Source organism: Rhipicephalus microplus, chromosome 9 (genome assembly GCF_043290135.1).
Source record: "Rhipicephalus microplus isolate Deutch F79 chromosome 9, USDA_Rmic, whole genome shotgun sequence".
In the NCBI taxonomy this organism is placed as follows: Eukaryota; Metazoa; Arthropoda; class Arachnida; order Ixodida; family Ixodidae; genus Rhipicephalus; species Rhipicephalus microplus.
Genome location: NC_134708.1, coordinates 10,115,154 through 10,132,490, shown reverse-complemented (window position 1 = coordinate 10,132,490; position 17,337 = coordinate 10,115,154). Strand labels below are relative to the sequence as shown.

General features: G+C 45.6%; 1 protein-coding gene across 1 annotated transcript in view; it reads left to right on the top strand.

Annotated features, from left to right (window-relative positions):
- Positions 1-12,560: 12,560 nt before the first annotated feature.
- LOC142772174 (calcium-activated chloride channel regulator 1-like) overlaps positions 12,561-17,337 on the top strand; it is an 82,254-nt gene continuing 77,477 nt past the window's right edge. Inside the window, exons 1-2 of the mRNA XM_075874338.1 lie at positions 12,561-12,856; positions 13,694-13,863. Coding sequence (XP_075730453.1) covers positions 13,708-13,863 — 156 coding nt within the window. The 5' untranslated portion in view covers positions 12,561-12,856; positions 13,694-13,707. The remainder of the gene's footprint in view (positions 12,857-13,693; positions 13,864-17,337) is intronic.

The following is a 17,337-nucleotide window of genomic DNA, read 5'->3' as shown; positions in this document are numbered from 1 at the left end:
GATGAGAATACCGGCGACAGAACAAAAAGAAGTGATCTATCGTTTCCATTTTTTGGCAAGTCTGACATAAAGGTGACGCCTTTAGACCAACTTTATGCAAATAATAATTCAGTTGAGGAATTCTGCAACGCAATCTTGTAAAAGTAACTTCCAAGTGCCGTGTTGCACACCACTGTCTATTCCAGCGGCATCTTAGATGTGCGAAATCTCGATATTTATCCAATGAGTAGCAGTCGTATTCACGCAAACAGAGGTTTCTAAACCTTATTGCTGTCGCGTAAGCCGTATCAGGCAAAATCGGGATAATGGGACCGCTAAGAGATACTGTGGCTAGTGCATCCGCCATCTCATTGAGATATATGCCACGATGACCTGGTACCCATAAGAGCTGCAGTTTTTTCAAGTTTGTCGGTATGAGTTGTCGAAACATGTGCATAAGTGTTAAGTTGGCTCCTGAAGACAGAGCAGCACATACTGAAAAAGAATCTGTAATTACGACTGCTTCCGATTCGCCCAAAGGAAGTTTCCGTAGTGCCAGTACAATAGCAAATAATTCTGCCATGAATATTGGTGTGTAATCTGGGAGTCTAACCAAAAAGGACCAGTCAAGGGAACGTGAGAAGATACCTGCCCCAGCCTTTTCATTTGATACGGATGCATCGGTCGCAATTATGTTGTTCAAGTTCAAATGCGCCAAGTAATCCTGCAGCCGATCATTTAAATATTGAAATGGCATTTGCTTTGCGTTAGAGGGATAAATATTCTCAAATTCTATCATAAGATCTAAGTTAACGTCTCTTGTTGTGAAAATATGTTTTATTTTGACGTTCAGTGGTTCTAGCAGCGCTTGAACGAACAAGATCTGTGGGCAGTGGAATCGTGACCACCAAGTTTCAAAAAATAAACTTGGTTCTTTGATAAAAGCATAAAAGGATGCTCTCTGGGGCACAGTGTATAGTTTTAAAAATGTTTGGATAGTAAGCATTTTGAATCTATTTAACAATGACGGTAGACGCGCTTCCATGTATAGCACGTTGTTAGCAACAAACTTGGGCAGTCCAAGGCACAGTCGTAAGGCCTCCCTTTCTAATAGTATTAGCGGTCTCATTTTATATGTCGCACTGCCCGAAAATAAGACGCAGCCGAATTCCATGATAGGACGAATGTACATTTTATAGACCATTACCAATGTATTTCTTCGCAACCCCCTTTTTATGTTGCTGAGCTTGCGTAACCACCCCATGGCTCGTGTTGCTTTGGACGCAATGTGATCGATGTGGCTTTTCCAATTTAACGAGCTGTTATATATGATGCCTAAGTATTTAAGTGAATCCACCTGGGGAATCTGCTCTGTGCCATACATCAAGGAGATGTTAACAGGATCCCTGAACGAGAACGCTAGAAGCGCGCTTTTGTTTACATTTAGAGACATTCCAATTTTTTGAAGCCATTCCTCTATCATGTTTAGGTAATTCTGTAATGTCTGATAAAGTAATTGCAGATCACTGTTTGTCGCAAAGAAAGCAATGTCATCTGCGTAAAGATATAAATGAATATCGCTATGTGTTGGAATCGAACTGAGGAAGATGTTAAACAACACCGGTGAGAGCACTGCACCTTGTGGTACGCCACGGTATTGTCGATATCTGTTAGAAAAACAACCCCTTTGAAAGCAATAAAACTCTCTCTCCCTTAAAAACTCTGCTACCCATGATGTCATGTATTTTGGTAAATGTGACCTTTCCATCTGCTCTATTAGTATTTTATGCTCCACTTTGTCATACGCCTTGGCCAAATCCAGAGTAACTAATGCACAATACTCTCTTCTACGCCTAGCCAACTGTATACGACTCTCCAAATCCGCGTGCGCACACCATATGGAGCATCCCGATTTAAAACCAATTTGACTGGGGTTCAATATTGATTTCTCCTCAATGTATTTTATCACACGTGCATTCAAAACTCTTTCAGTTAGTTTAACCAAATTAGATGTAAGAGAAATTGGCCTCACATTGTCAAGTGTATACCCAAGCCCCTGTTTTTTAAGTATCGGAATTATTTTGGAAAGTTTCCAATCCGCCGGTATCCAAGAAGTTTTCAAAGAGTAATTAACCATATTACAGAGTTCATGTGGGGAAATGTCATATAGTACTTTTATCATTGCTGAAGTTACTCCATCTGGTCCAGGTGCTGTAGGAGGTAAGTGCCTCACTACACCCGCTAGTTCCGCTAATGTCACCTCGTTGAACTCCTCCCCTGCAATTGGCTTTACTATGTGTCTTGGCATTGTTGATCTGAATCTTTCTTCTAATCCTTTAGCAACATTTTCTAAGATTTCAGTGAGTTCGCTAGGCGATAGAATTGAAGAATCAGTATTGTCTGATGGTGGTATCATTTTTCTGGAACGCAAAAATCTAAAAATCGCCTTTCTGTTGTATGGTTTTGAAAGATAGCTAAATTTGTTAGTGTCATAGTCATCTTTTGCTTTGCGTACTGTGCGTGTAAAATCTGCTGCCACGTATTTATAGTCACACCAGTTTTTTGGGCATTGGTTGTGGATAAGTTGCTTCCACGCCGCTTTTCGTTTTCTATACCCCCTTGTACAATCAGCGTTCCACCATGGGCTAAACGACCCGCCTGTGCCTGAAGTTATTGAAAAAGTTGACTTTTTTATTGCTCTTTTCAGTACCGCACACAGACTCATAGCCCGAATGTCTTCCTGCATGTCCTTGCGAAGAACCAAAGTGGGCTTCAAGTCTTTTTGTAAGCGCTCATAATTTACAAACGAGCCAATTTTACCAGTTAAAAATATTCCGGGAAAGTTAATATCAAAGCTAATAGGAAGGTGGTCACTGTTTGTTGCGCAATCTAATGTTTTCCACGACGAAATGTTTAGTGAGGAGCTGCAAAAGGTCAGATCTATCGCCGACTTTGATTGTCTCCTAATAAACGTAACAGTGGGGAAATTTGCACAAGATAAGTTATTATCAACAGTCCATTCCCACAAGCGTCTTCCATTTACATCAGTCTTGAAACCCCAAGACACGTGGTGTGAATTAAAGTCACCAGTTAATATTACATCCTTCCTGCAGGGAGCTAACATTGCATCTAAGCATCTTGTGTCCTGTACTCCTACCGGAAAGTATGCGTTAACAAAAGAAAAAGGGGAACAGCCTGGCAGAGTGATGTCTAATACCATAATTTCATAGTTAGAATCCATGCACAGGTAGTTAATCTTCGCTCTATGACTAAATTTAGTTGATATAAAAATGGCAAGTCCACCACCTCTGCTAGGTCTGTCTAAACAAAATAAGCGATAATTTTTTAGGTAAAATTTTTGTCCGTTTGTAAGCCAAGTTTCTTGTAAAGTAATAATATCTGGGGAAATTTGCGAAGAAATACACAATAAATCTGTGGTAGCCGACCCTATTGATCGACAATTCCACTGTAATACTTTTAAGGAGCCTATTTTGATTCTATAAACCCGCCGCAGAGACTGCTTGATCCAAAAGATCTTTCTTCAAAAAGTCTTTTTTGAGAGGTTCTCCAAAACGTCTTTCTTTGACAGGAACTTTTTAGATTTTGATTTCTGTGAAGACTTTTTCGATAGGGGAGATCTGGCGCGCTTCAAGAAATTATGAGATTCCGCATCCATATCTGTGAATTCATCAGTGTCATCTGATACGGTTTCTAGATCTGTCCGCAGTATCTTATTGGAGGGTCCTGCTTTAGGAGATGAGCATCGTGTAGGAGCTATCGGACTTTCTGTCCCGGCACAATTTGAAACCTCCAAATCCTGTGAAGTCTGATTTTTCATAGACACTGAAGCAATGATTTGGGTCAACTGAGATGTTAACAATTCAGCCACGACTCCAATAATACTGCTGGCAAGACGCTCCATCGCCTTTTCCGTTGCCTTCTCTACAGCCTCTGCTATATATTTTGCTAACGATGCATCCATAGCAGTGGTGTGTCGTGCTGTTACGCTTGCGTAACCTTTCGAGCGTTCTTGTAATTCAGTCACAGCTTCCCTCCGGGAGCAACGCCTGCGTTCCACAATTTCCAACAGCTTAACTTCTCGTTCTTTCGCCTCACAATCTGAAGAGTCTGCAGGATGCGCCTCATGACATAAACAGCACTTCTCTTCCGTCGAGTTGCACTTACGGCTGTCGTGATTTTCTCCGCATAGTCGACATCTGGCAGTTGATCTGCACCCTTTCACGCTGTGGCCATATCTCCAACAATTCAAGCACTGCAGTGGCTTAGGGGATAGAGGCTCTACCTTATAGATAAGAGGCCAAGCTTTAATTTCAGATGGTCTTATCGTTCCCGCAAAGGTTACTATGACCGATTCGGTAGGTGATTTTTTATTGTCAACCAAACGCGTGCAACTGTATACTGACACTGCACCTGCTACTGAAAATAACTCAAGAATTTCTGCAGGGGTCAGGCTCGTATCTACACCGCGGACTATGCCTTTCGAACATGCCAGATGCGCTGGAATAAACGGGCTCACCGGCTGTGCTGCAAATTCGGAACAGTTCAGAAGCTCTCGGACGCACTCCTGATCGGCAGAGCAGCACAAAATACCACCACGACCGAAATGCCGGACCTCAGTGATCTTTTGAAAGTGTGTTGTGGCTTTCCGAAGCTCCATTTGAATCATCTTCGGGTTCTTCATAGGTATCGTACCTCCATTGGTCGGTACCAAAGCCACGGGGACGTTAATAACCCCACTGCAAAGAAAAGAATCAATTGGCCAATCCTTGACCGGTATAGATGCTAGCCAAGGAGAAGGCCCTTGGCCAGGCGAAGAAACCGACATCTAGATAGCCTGAGTCGCTTGAACTCAGAAAATCATATGGCACAAACCACAAACAACTGCCGAAAAATCACTAAAACAACAAAGAAGCAAACGTTAAACTCAAGTGCAATCCCGCCGCCCGTCGTTCAAGCCGTTCCAACCCGTGAGCAGCAGCGCAGAACAGGATCAACGCGAACAGGAACAGGAACCAGGAACAGGAGCTCAGGCAGCGAAGGAACCCATCGCAGAGAATAATCGCAAACCTGACTACAATGAACTGAAGTTCTTGGGTCACGTTGTGAGCGCTGCTGGCGTTCGGCCCGATCCCGAGAAGACTGCCGCTGTGGCCGCTTTTCCAGCTCCGACAGACAAAAAGGTCTTCGGTCATTTCTAGGGCTCTGCGCATACTATCGCCGCTTTATTGAAAACTTCTCTAAGGTTGCGGAGCCTCTCATCAGACTTACGCGTGACGACACCCTATTTCAGTGGACTGACGAACAAGCGACTCCTTTTGCGGAACTGCAGCATCGATTGTCTTCCCCCTGTACTTGGTCATTTTGGTTAGGACGCTGACACAGAGGTGCGCACTGACGCAAGCAACATTGGTCTCGGAGCTATCCTGGTGCAAACACAAGATGGGATCGAACGTGTGATTGCCTACGTGAGCCGCACTCTATCACGTGCCGAAACCAACTATTCAACGTCAGAGAAGGAATGTCTCGCGGTAATATGGGCGATTACAAAGTTTAGGCCTTATCTCTATGGGCGCCCATTCAAGGTTGTGACTGATCACCACGCTTTATGTTGGTTGGTTAACCTCCGAGACCCTTCTGGGCGATTAGCACGATGGAGTTTGCGACTTCAGGAGTTCGATGTCACCATCGTATACAAGTCGGGTAGAAAGCATGAAGACGCCGACACGCTATCACGGGAACCTCTGGAATCCGACCATACAGCTGTAGAAGACGACAGCGCCTTCCTGGGGACTCTCAGTGGGGCGGACCTCCTCAGTAAGCAACGAGTGGACCCCGGCTGTGGCGGCTGCATTTCCGATGGAGGCGGAAGTGTTGTAGGCCCATGTGCTCAGATTTGGGTGCACGTTAAAGAACTCCAAGTGGTCAAAATTTTTGAAGCCCTGCACTACGGCGTCTCTCAATATCATGTGGTGGTTTCGGGACGTTAAACCTCACATATCTATCTATCTATCTATCTATCTATCTATCTATCTATCTATCTATCTATCTATCTATCTATCTATCTATCTATCTATCTATCTATCTATTTATCTATCTATCTGCCCCGCCACAGTGGTCTAGTGGCTAAGGTAATCGGTTGCTGACCCGCACTTCACGAGATTGAATCCCAGCTGTGGCGGCTGCATTTCCGATGGAGGCGGAACTGTTGTAGGCCCATGTGCTCAGACTTGGACTGCTTCGACCGGATCCCCACTTTTATATCTTCTTCTTTTTCCTCTCGTTGGCTGTCTTCTTCTCCGTCTATTTTCCTTCTATTCTTTTTATCCCTCCTTCCCCCCAACCCTACAAGGCACTGCGCCATGTCGCCTGAAGGCAGACAGAAATTAGGTGTCTTTTTCCTCTTCATTGTAACCACTACCACCACCACAGCCGATAGTGCCCTTTTCTTTCCTTGAACCCAACATTCCATTCCTGGTTGTGGTGGTGATGGTAGTGGTTAGAATGAAGAGGAAAAAGGCACCTAATTTCTGTCTGCCTTCAGGCGACACGGCGCAGTGCCTTATAGGGGTGGGGAGAAGGAGGGATAAAAAGAACAGAAGGAAAATAGACGAAGAAGAAGACAGGCAAGCGACGGAAAAAAGAAGGAGATAGGAAAGTGGGGATCCGGTCGAAGCAGTCCAAGGGCGGGGCGCCACAATGCGAGAGCTGCACGGCGTCAGGAGACCGCGGAGGGCGAACCAGTCGGCGGGAGCTACGCTGGCGTCGGAGATCGCGAGGGCACTACCGTCCAGCTTGAAATCCTGCGAGCGAATCCGGCGAGAGAATGCCCCTTGGTTGTTTGCTAGAAACTGTGGCTTTGCTGTGCATATCCCGGGGCTCCGCTGCTCCTCACAAGATGCAGCCACAACCAGTTTGGCTTTAGCTTTCAGCCTAAACTGCACATACCATGCTGGTTCCGAGATTTCCAGATCATCGGTAACCTCGAAAATGGCCCAGCTGCCCTCTGTCTGCATCGAAAGCCTTGCTTACAGCAAACACAATGGTCTTTCTCGAGTCGAGCTCACAATGGCCTTTCTTGGCTCGTGCGTTTTCTTTGCGCGAACCAGTCCCGAACCCCTCGTTCAGGTTTCGCCGAGAGGAAATCAACCCGTTCTGATGGCACACCTTTGCTTGGAATGCGTCAAAATATTTTCGTTCCGTTCACAAAGGCCAAAAAACTTCAATAATGATGACAGTCGTAACACCTGCTATACTATTGGAAGTCGTATTAACTAGACTACGAGTCGTGTCCCGCCGTTAAATTTGTATTCACGCAGGGCTGGTCTGGTTATATCGCCTGAATGCAAATTTTGTTCAGAACCGAAACAATAGAACATTATTTTTCATCATGTCACCAATACAGATTACTAAAAAAGACCTTTTGTTGCTCCTTTCTTTTAGCCGTGGCGAACTTGACAGTTGACAATATACTTACCTTCGGTGCTTCAAAGCGAATAATACACAAAGAAAACGACTGTGAGCTTGCCCTCCGTCTTAAATTTCAAACTTTACATTTTTAACTTCTGACAACCAGTTCGACAACCAAGGCTCGGCAACACATGAACATCCTGACCACTTCCTTGTTTTCTTTTTACTAACGGAACATCTGTTCCTTATTCACTCATACAATTCGTCTTAACTCACTTAGTCATTCTGTACTGAAACACTGCGTGCTTAATAATAAGTACCATGAGAATGCTCAAGCTGTGTGATTTTCCATTCAGAATACGGCTGTGGCAAGTCCTTCAGTTGTTATGTCCGTGGTACTTCTGAAAAGGTGAGTGTGATGTTGTGCGCGGTACTTTCGTAAGGTGTGCGGTGGTTGTGGTTTTGTGTTCTGTGGTGCGTCGATGAGGACGACTACAAGGGAGGTCGGGAGACGAAGTCGTGATCGGAAGCCAAGCCGGACAGGCAGAGATAGAAGTGGAGAAAGAAGAAGTGGGAGGAAGCAGCCCTTATCGCCGGCCTTATTTGGATTATCTTTTTTTTGCATATTCTTCCCCTCTCCTTTTTAATCTTTTCTTTCTCCTTTTTGTTATTGAATTGTGTAGTATTTTACTTAAATACACAAAATTTTAGTTACACAAGATAATTAGTTACACTGGATGATTCATGACAACCATGTCAGTTAAGATGTGCCCTCGTCGGGTGATTCGGCGTCTGCACCGGATGGTGAAGAAGGCCGAGGGCGTACTGTGACGAACGCGATCACCGTCCTCAGCGTGCAGGGAGTCGTCAACGGCGTTCAATTAATGCGCGTTCACGTACTTATCAATGGCGTCCAGATAAAATGGCTCGTCGACACTGGAGTCGTCGTGTCACTGCTCAGCGTCCAGGACTACCGGAAGGTCTTTTCGCAGGTCAAGTTGCTGAAATCACACTTCAACATCCACAATCATTCTGAACAGGTGATTGACAACTTGGGCTTCTTCTAAGCGTCTGTGCAATACCAAGGGAAGACTGCGCCGGTGAAGTTTTTGTCCCTGAAAAGGGCACGTCGCTTCTGGGCTTGACGCAATTCAGGCGCTTCAGCTGCTGATGATTGATGAGACTTTGACCTGTACTGAAGTTCAACCAGACACTCGTCGAGTACAGGAGTCAGCACACCGACGGGATCACCGGCCGCGCCACGAATATTCCACGAAGATCCAGCAACGCTCGTTCCGTCTGCCTAATGAGGTGACCGATGACCTTGCACGGCTCGAGGAAGCTGGACTCCTAAAGACGGTGAGTGCTGTGTTGGGGGCTGGCTGGTCCCGACGAAGCAGAAGAAGAAGACGGCCGACGGAGACGTACGCGGCCGGCGGGGACGCCGACCAGCCCGAACACGCGGTAGGCGCAAAGCGCCGAAGAAAGAAACAACAACCGCGCTCCACGGTTACCCAACACACACTCGTTTTATTGTACAGTCGCCTTGGAATCCTAGATGCCAGAGCAGCGCCGCCTGGCATCCTCACATGTCATTTCGAAACCGAAGCTGAAAACCCAGAACACCACAACCCTCCCCTCCTCGACAAAAGTTCACCTATAAATTGTTTATGTTTATACATGATCAATCCCAATATTTTTTACAAGGTATGTACATTAGAACACATGAACATTCGAGCACAGCACACTGAACTCACACACTAAGAGTCCTGAAAATGCACTAAAAATTGTATACAACACAGTACAATATGGATTTGAATGTATTGGACCTTTTCACAGAACAATAATGTTCACAACAGTAATGAAGAAGAGTTCTACGTCACGTAGTCTTCGAACCGACGCGGCTTCTGCCGCTTCCGCTTAGGGCGGGCCCTTTTGGGTGTAGAATCATCAGAGCTCGCAGCATGAGCTTCGGAAGAATTTCGTGGACCACTTGAAGGTTCGAAGTGAACCGTGTGACTTGGTGTACTTGAACCAGCGACACCGACTGGGAACTCCTCCCCCCTTGAAGAAATGCCTGTACATGGAGGCCACAAGTAATAATCTGATGCGTAGTTGAAAGGCGTGGACGGAACGTGATGGGGAAGACTTTTAGGTGTTGAAGGCGAATCCGTATGAAAAATAACAAGGCGCGAATCATTCCAGATGTTACCATCACTTAAGCGAAAAGAAGTGGGGCTAACCTGGCCCAAGACTTTGTAAGGACCCCGATACTTGGGGCGCTTGCCTGGCACACGAACCTTGACTAGATCGCCAGTGCGAACTTTGGACTGCTTTGCACCTCGACGGGTGTCGACATACTTTTTCATTGCTTGTTGATGAGAAGAAATCCTGGTACGGATTTGATCAGGAGAAGACACTGCTATGTTACGAGGCAAAGAGAATATGTCGAGAGCAACTCGCGGTTGCCTACCGTGGAGGAGTTGAGCAGGAGACACTCCAGTGGTGCCTTGTGGTGTGAACCTGTACGAAGCTAAACATTCTGTCAAGACTTGCTTGAGGGGACGGTGCTCTAATTGGGCGCTCTGGATATGTTCCTTCAGAACGCGATTAAAGCGCTCGATTTGCCCATTTGATTGCGGATAGAAAACTGATGACCTCAAGTGCTGAATTCCTCGTTGTGAAAGAAAAGCCTCGAATTGTTAGGGCTGAAACTGTGGACCATTGTCCGTAGCTATGGCATCAAGAAAACCTTCCCGGCTGAAGACTGAAGACAGAAACTGAATGATGACCTCAGAAGTAACCGTATGTGTGAAACGAAGCTCTGGCCATTTGGAATGGTAGTCGACGAGAGAAACAATGAGCCGGGCATTTTGCGGAATACTATGCAATGGACCAATGATGTCCATGCCGAGTTTCTGCCAAGGCCGATCAGGCCACTGGACTGGCGGCAACGGAGAAAATGCAGGTTTGGCAGACTTGTCAGCTGCCTGACATATGTGGCAGTTGTAAACTGCATGCTCGACCTGCTTGTCTAAGGCTGGTCACCAGTACCTGTCTCGGAGATTGTTTGGTGCGGACAATGCCTGGATGGGCCTCATGGGCAAGCTGTATTAGCTTGTTACGGAAAGAAGCAGGGGGAATCACGCGTACATCGCGGAAAAGCAAGTCCTCGACACAAGACAGTTCCTGTCGGACTGCGAAGTAAGGCAAGAATTCAGAAGTGAGAGCACATTTGGAAGGCCATCCTTCACTTAAATATTTGAGAACTTGAGACAAAGTAGATTCTGCAGCTGTAGCTGCCTGAAGCTCAGTTTTAGTAATGCAGGAAGTAACTAATGAAACAACTTCTTCATCCCGCTCTTCAGTAACTGGTATCTGAAGAGGAAGGCGCGACAGTGCATCAGCAACCACGTTATTAAAACCTTTACAATATTGAACACTGAAATTATAAAACATGTGTTTGGCACACCAACGGGAAATGCGAATGGGGCGGCGGCCTTCGGATCCTGCAGAAAGAAGAGCAACTAGTGCTTGGTGATCTGTACGTATTGTGAGGTGCCGGCCCCACAAGTAAACATGCCATTTTTTTATCTAGATTAAGGTCCCTAGATGAAACAAGGTAGCGTCACTCATTGTTATCGAGCCGTCCTCCTCACCCTCTCGATTACTCCTCTTTTTCTCTGCCATCCGCGTCTGTAATTGGTGCATTACTTGCACGTGATCTTGCAAATGGCTGGTGGTGTTATTTATTATTATGCAAAAGGTTCAAAACGAGTACGCATGCGCATATGGCTCCAGCCGGATTTTCGTCGTGACCAAAGATAAAATCGTAGCCAGAACGTAAACTGAAGAGGAGGAGCGTTTCGGTGTGCGCTAACTCGACCAAGATTGTTTCGCCATGCTTGTTCAATGCAATATCTGCGTTTTTCAGCAACGCTGCGTTGCCGTAAACAACAGAAAATGATTTCGCTCTCTTCAACTTCGATCTCTTCGCTCTCTTCATCTCGGAACCCCGTGCTTTCCGAGATGAAGCGCACCATGAAGTGCAACTATGAACCATTTCACGCGAATGCTTTCGTGCAACTCCGTCAACGTATGTTGACGTGGATCTGCGAAGCGAGTTCACTTGTCGGTTTTTATTGAAACGCCAGGCGCTCATCTAATGCGTGTCTAGTGCATGCAAGTTGGTACAAATACATGTGGGTATGCACGTATACAGAGCAGCTGTAGGTTGTAATCAACGCACCTTCAGAAACATTTCACTCTTACCAGTTCCCGCTTGAGTCGAAACGCGCTGCTTCGAGACACCTCACCAGTAGAACTCTCACTTTTCAGGAAGTTCCCAGCACCGCATCAGAATCACTTGGCTTCACGATTGTCCAAATGGGCACATTAAAAAAAACGTCATCGCAGTGCTGCTGGACGAGTGTTCGTACCAGTCTGGTCGTAGTTTTTTTTCTTGCGTGTGCACAAGCCGGTTGTAATCAATCGTCACAACGTCACGCCCTGTGGCCACTTACAGGATCCAGCAAGAAGCACGTTCACTGTGTCACAGCACGAACAAAACACAATCGGAGAAGTGGACTAGTTAAAACTTGCCGAAATACCACAGCCGTGGAACTAAAATGTACTACGCGAGACACCATGGCTAGTGGTGCAAAGTATAAAACTGCACAACGTTGCCGGTTGAGTAACGGATACCTTGCTTGTTCTTGTGTTGTGCCGTTTATGTTCATAAAGGTAACTGTTAATTCTACGTCTTATTTCGTTACATTTTGTTTCATTTACATCTATTCACCGTAGCAACGGAACCCAAACATTCGCTTTTGGATGAAAGTTTTGAACCTTCAAGGGGGCGCTTCAGGCAAATAAGCGAGGAGGAAAAGGGAGGGTGTCGCTACCTTGGAAACTTGTTTCATCTAGGGACCTTAGTATATATTTTGGCGCCTTGTGAATAAAAGGGGTTTCGTGAGTGTCAGTTGGGTCTCGGCTCCTGCTCTCTGCTTCATCGTGGCCCGCGCTCCCGGCGCAAGCCCCCTTTGATGCCCCGTGCGTAGCGTCCGACGCACGACACAACAGGCCCCACAGCAGTCACTCGACTTGGGAACCTCGTCTGCATACTTTTAACAGCGAACTTGGTATTTTGAATGAATGAATGAATGAATGAATGAATGAATGAATGAATGAATGAATGAAGTTACTCAGATTGCTTTTAGCTTCACAGTTCATAAATTTAAGCGTCCTGCCACCCGGCTTTTGCCTTATCCCCCTTCGTGGGTCATCATCATATGAGGTCATCATCATCATAATAATCATCTTCTTCTTCTTCAGAAGCGGGCAAGTGCATTTCCGCCACGTCGCGTTGGGGCCACTTCCTGCTCGCGCTTGAAGCGTTGAGAAAGGCTTAGAGCTTTGGAGGTTGGTGCCGTGTGCCACGCAGACCAGGGTGAGTTCGTTGCTGCCTCTATGATGTGAGACTGCCTCCAGGTTTCGGTTCACTTTACTAGCGAACAAATCTGCGCTGCAGTGAGAAAACTTCGTTAGCTCGTATTTTGTGTCTCGGCATAGCTTACCTCGCCTCATGCGCATCGGCCGTGGGGCAGTATTGAGGGAGGCGGGGAAACAGTGGTTGCCACAATGTATTGTTCGAAGAGTTTTAATCAATTATTTCGATTACATAAAACACGGAAATCGCTTACGATTGTTCGATTAATTAGGCACAATTCATCGAGTAATTCTTCAGTTTTATCATCCCTAGACAGGGTCCAAATGTATTCGAAACAAGAGGTGATGTGCCTCGCGTCGTGTGTCTTGATGACAGAGTTCGCCGGGCGGCTGTATCGTTTCATCGATGGCGTGTGCCCTCTAAAGGCATCACAGCCATTCTCCACGTGACCAAAAACATGTTCGCTCTTTCTTTCTCCCTTTTTTCAGTGTCATTGTGAATCTGTCTGTGCAAATGAAATCAATAAAGAAATAAGTAATCGGGCAAATTCAGATTGGCGGGTTGCGAGAGGCAAATGACTACGAGCGCGCTTCGCTAAGTTGTTTTCAATGGATAAGCACATGCTTCAAAACTACGTTCTCATATATTCTTTTACTGCGTGCTGTGAAATGCACCGGAAATGAACGCATCTTTCGCGCGCTCTGGGCCCCGACGCTCAACTGCCTCAACGAAAGCTGTTATTATAGACACAAGTCAATGAAACACTTCTTTGTAGTCACCGTGCATTTGCTGGCTGTCGAATAGTAAATACCATTTGTCTTTCACTCTGTTCAACAGAGTATTATCTCAGAATGGCCTCGCGAATGCATGTAGCTACCGCACTGCTGTGCCTGCTGATCTGTGTCAGCACCTTGGAGATAGACAAGAGTGACGGAGGTTACAAAGACTTGCTGATTTCGATCAATAAGAATGTACCGTACAACGAGACCATCGTTGTGAACATCAAGGTATGTAACATATTCCCAAATTTTATACATATATTTTGGCAAAAGCAAGAACTTAAATCAGGTTGTGTTGTCCTAAAGGCAGAAGAAAACTCACAAAATCCCCGGCCTCAGCCGAAAGCTCTCTTTATTTTCTTCTTATTGAATGTACTGAAGCTTGCAGCACCCCTTCCAGAAGCTTCCAGCAAAGAGCGCGGTTTCGCAACACCTCTGGGATCGCAGGCATGATGAACGTTGTGCACCTCAACATGTTTAGCACTGCCTTCGAGATCAACACACCCTTGACCACATTCCTTGAGCAAGCAGTGATTTGGTGTGATGACGTCAAATACAACATAATGTCTCCACACCCTCTCCGACTTAGAATGTCACAATGACATCATATGGTGACCTTCTATGGAGCCATTATCCCCCTTTTTTTATCAATCGTGTTGACGCCACAAACGCGGACGACGACGTGGGACACCGATCAGTTTTAGCATACGTTTAGGGTACGCGTTATCCACACCCACGCAACTTTGGTTCGTTCAATTCCTCACTACGCGCTGTATACGTTTGAGTCATCCGTTCGGCAAATAAAATGGCTTAAGCGATGAAAGTTCATCTAACGGAACTGAAAACGTTTTTGCTCATGCCCATGCAATATGCGAACCCACAAATCTGGCATTATGAACTTTATTTACATTTTCGAGAATGTAAGTGCTTGTCAATGTTGGATGAATGCATTCTTTTGTGCCGGCATACAAATTAAAAACGCGTCTGATGACTGAGGCAAACGACATATCGATAATAATGGAGAGCATGCGTGAGTGTCACGGCTTAAGGCAGCTGCAGTTAACATGAACTAACTAGACATGCTTACCGACACAACATATTTACCAAGACAAACGCGCGGCATTCGAAACACGAACAGCAAATGCAGACAACTTCGAAAACAAATACCGTTGTCTTTAAAATTACGAATCAATACATTTATAAATCTGGATTTTTTTCATTCAGTCAATCATAAATGAGTTACACAGTACACACTGACAAGTTAGGGACAGAAGAGGAAAACAGGCAAACTAATGTCTGACAAGGTTCCCTCACCCGTCCCAATCAATAAGAAACACAAGGAGCAGGAATGTACATACGGTAAACAATGTTAATGAAAAACGTAGCGACAGCTTCACACTTTTGATACCATAGTTTTAAAAAATTGCTAGAAAAATACTGATGCTTCGAGGCCTGTCTGTAAGACCTATTCATAGTAATGGTGTAGTGTAATATTTTTAGACACAAAAACAAGGCATGTGTAGAAATACCCAGACTTCCTAAATAACAACCATGCAAGTGCAACTCACAAAATCGCAAGGCGACAGACATTTATACACGCCACTTTTTCACAAAAAACCTGTGTGATTTCATGGGGAAAGGAAACTTATTTTTGAATCATTACTAGGTATGTGTGTATTTTGTTTGAAACGCAATTACTGAACGGCCTTCTTTTGCTATAATGAGAATCGCGGTATGTGCAATCAAGAGTTCAGGGATCATATGCTGTAGCCTTTGTAAAAAAAATCACCTAATTTAAGGTCTGACAGTCCTATGCCGCCGATTTCCCACGGGGTGGGTGCCCTCTAAAGCGACTAAAACTCCGTTCTGCCGAACATTGCGCCGGAAGTGCGATTGTACCTATTTAGCCAGATGGTACCAGGCTGCAGCAACTCACTGCCTACCACAGCAGCGGCGGATGCTCAACCATTTCACCAAAACTGTGGCGGGTTAAGTTACGCCCAGGGGCCTTTGCAGATCCTTATGGGCTACCTCTAGAGATGAGTGCCCAGAAACAACAAGCGCTAGGTAGGTGTACCCCTCTACCCACTGGGAAAAATCGATGGGTTCCATGATTGGCACTGAGAATCGTACCCGGCACCTCCCACGTTGGGAGCGGGCGCTCTATGTAGCCGCCGCTGCGCCGGTCACTACTTAATACTCACGCATTGTTGTTGCGCTCAAATATGCACAATATGCGCAATATTTGCTTATTTATTGCCAATATTCACTAGTATGAACACAGCAGGGATATCAAGATAGGCGGGCGTTCAGCAAGGCGTTTAACTTTCGCTCGAGTGTTTCAATCGATTGACAGATAGACAGACCCAAGTTTCTGCTTTGAAATATCTCAAGAAAGACTGTCGTCTTCAAAATAAACGCAAGACTAGTAAATTCCTGCATGTCCAAACTAAACTGTCTATGTCCCTTCTAATTGCCGATCTTTATCCCTGGTCCGACAACTCTAGCCTTGTAGTCCCCGAGTTGTTGGGTTGATCTTACTTGGTTGTCATACGGAGCCAAATTTGATGGTCTGTCACGTTTCGCCCATGCTAGAAATTTCAACATTCGTGAACTTCGCCATTCCTGCGCTGCCGACATCGTCCTTCGTCGTCATTGCATGACGCTGCTGCTGACGTGGTGGAGGCCTCCGAAGATATATGCCGAATATACGCTAATTGTTTGCCGTAGAAGCCTAAGGACATGAATTTAAAGCAAATAAAAGCACCAGTTTGTAGCTAATGAGCTAAAAAGCACACGACGGTCACTTGATAAATTCTAGGTGAACAATGACTGCTTTCAGCGATGCGGCCATGTTTCGCGGGCGCGGCCTGTGCATCAGCTTCTACGCAGTGCATAGTCGCTAGCGACGGTGGTAAGGAGACGCGCAACACTCTTAGCTGAAGGTAGCATATAGTGTAACTGCATGCTTGGAGTAGCCGGGACTAAAGTAGCAACACGCTTCTCAATATCCACTCCGAAGTGTCCAATCCTCCTTTCCCAAGTGCCCAAACTTTACTGAAGTTGCAGTGTAATGACTTGTTTGACAGCTTTACTCATTTATTAAATAAAGCACACGTGGTTTATTCATCGAGCGTGTAAGGACAATTAAGAGAGCAGACGCTGTGAAGACGGCGAGCATACGACACAGCGCATTTAATACATGTGAAGGGGCTAGTTGCCTTTTCTATTGGCTGGGGGCCCTGCAGCAATAAAATTAAAAGCATAGATTTTTGGTTCTTGCTAAAAGTCCGACGAGCAGCAGGCAATGTGAAAGCTAGATTAATTGCATTGAAAAATACAGAAACCTTTTCCTACGCTTTCATGCGCGCACCGCATGAAACTGGGTGCGAAACTAGGTGCGAACCACCATTACAATTCACTGCGCATGCACCGTATTTAAAAATCTCGCCGCCAGTATGCGCCAAGTGGACCACCGGCCACGAGCTTGCGTGTTCTCTCTGACAGTGGATCACGCTTTACATTTCATATTTGCACGTGCACCGCACTACGCTGCTTCCGAGAAGTGCAGAATGAGCACGTACCATGCGTGGTATTTATTTAGCGCAAAGAAAAAACGAAGCAGCGACTGCCGTTCAGCTTTGTGGATTCAACACAACAAAACTATCGAGAACGCTGCAGGTCAAGATAATATATTGAACT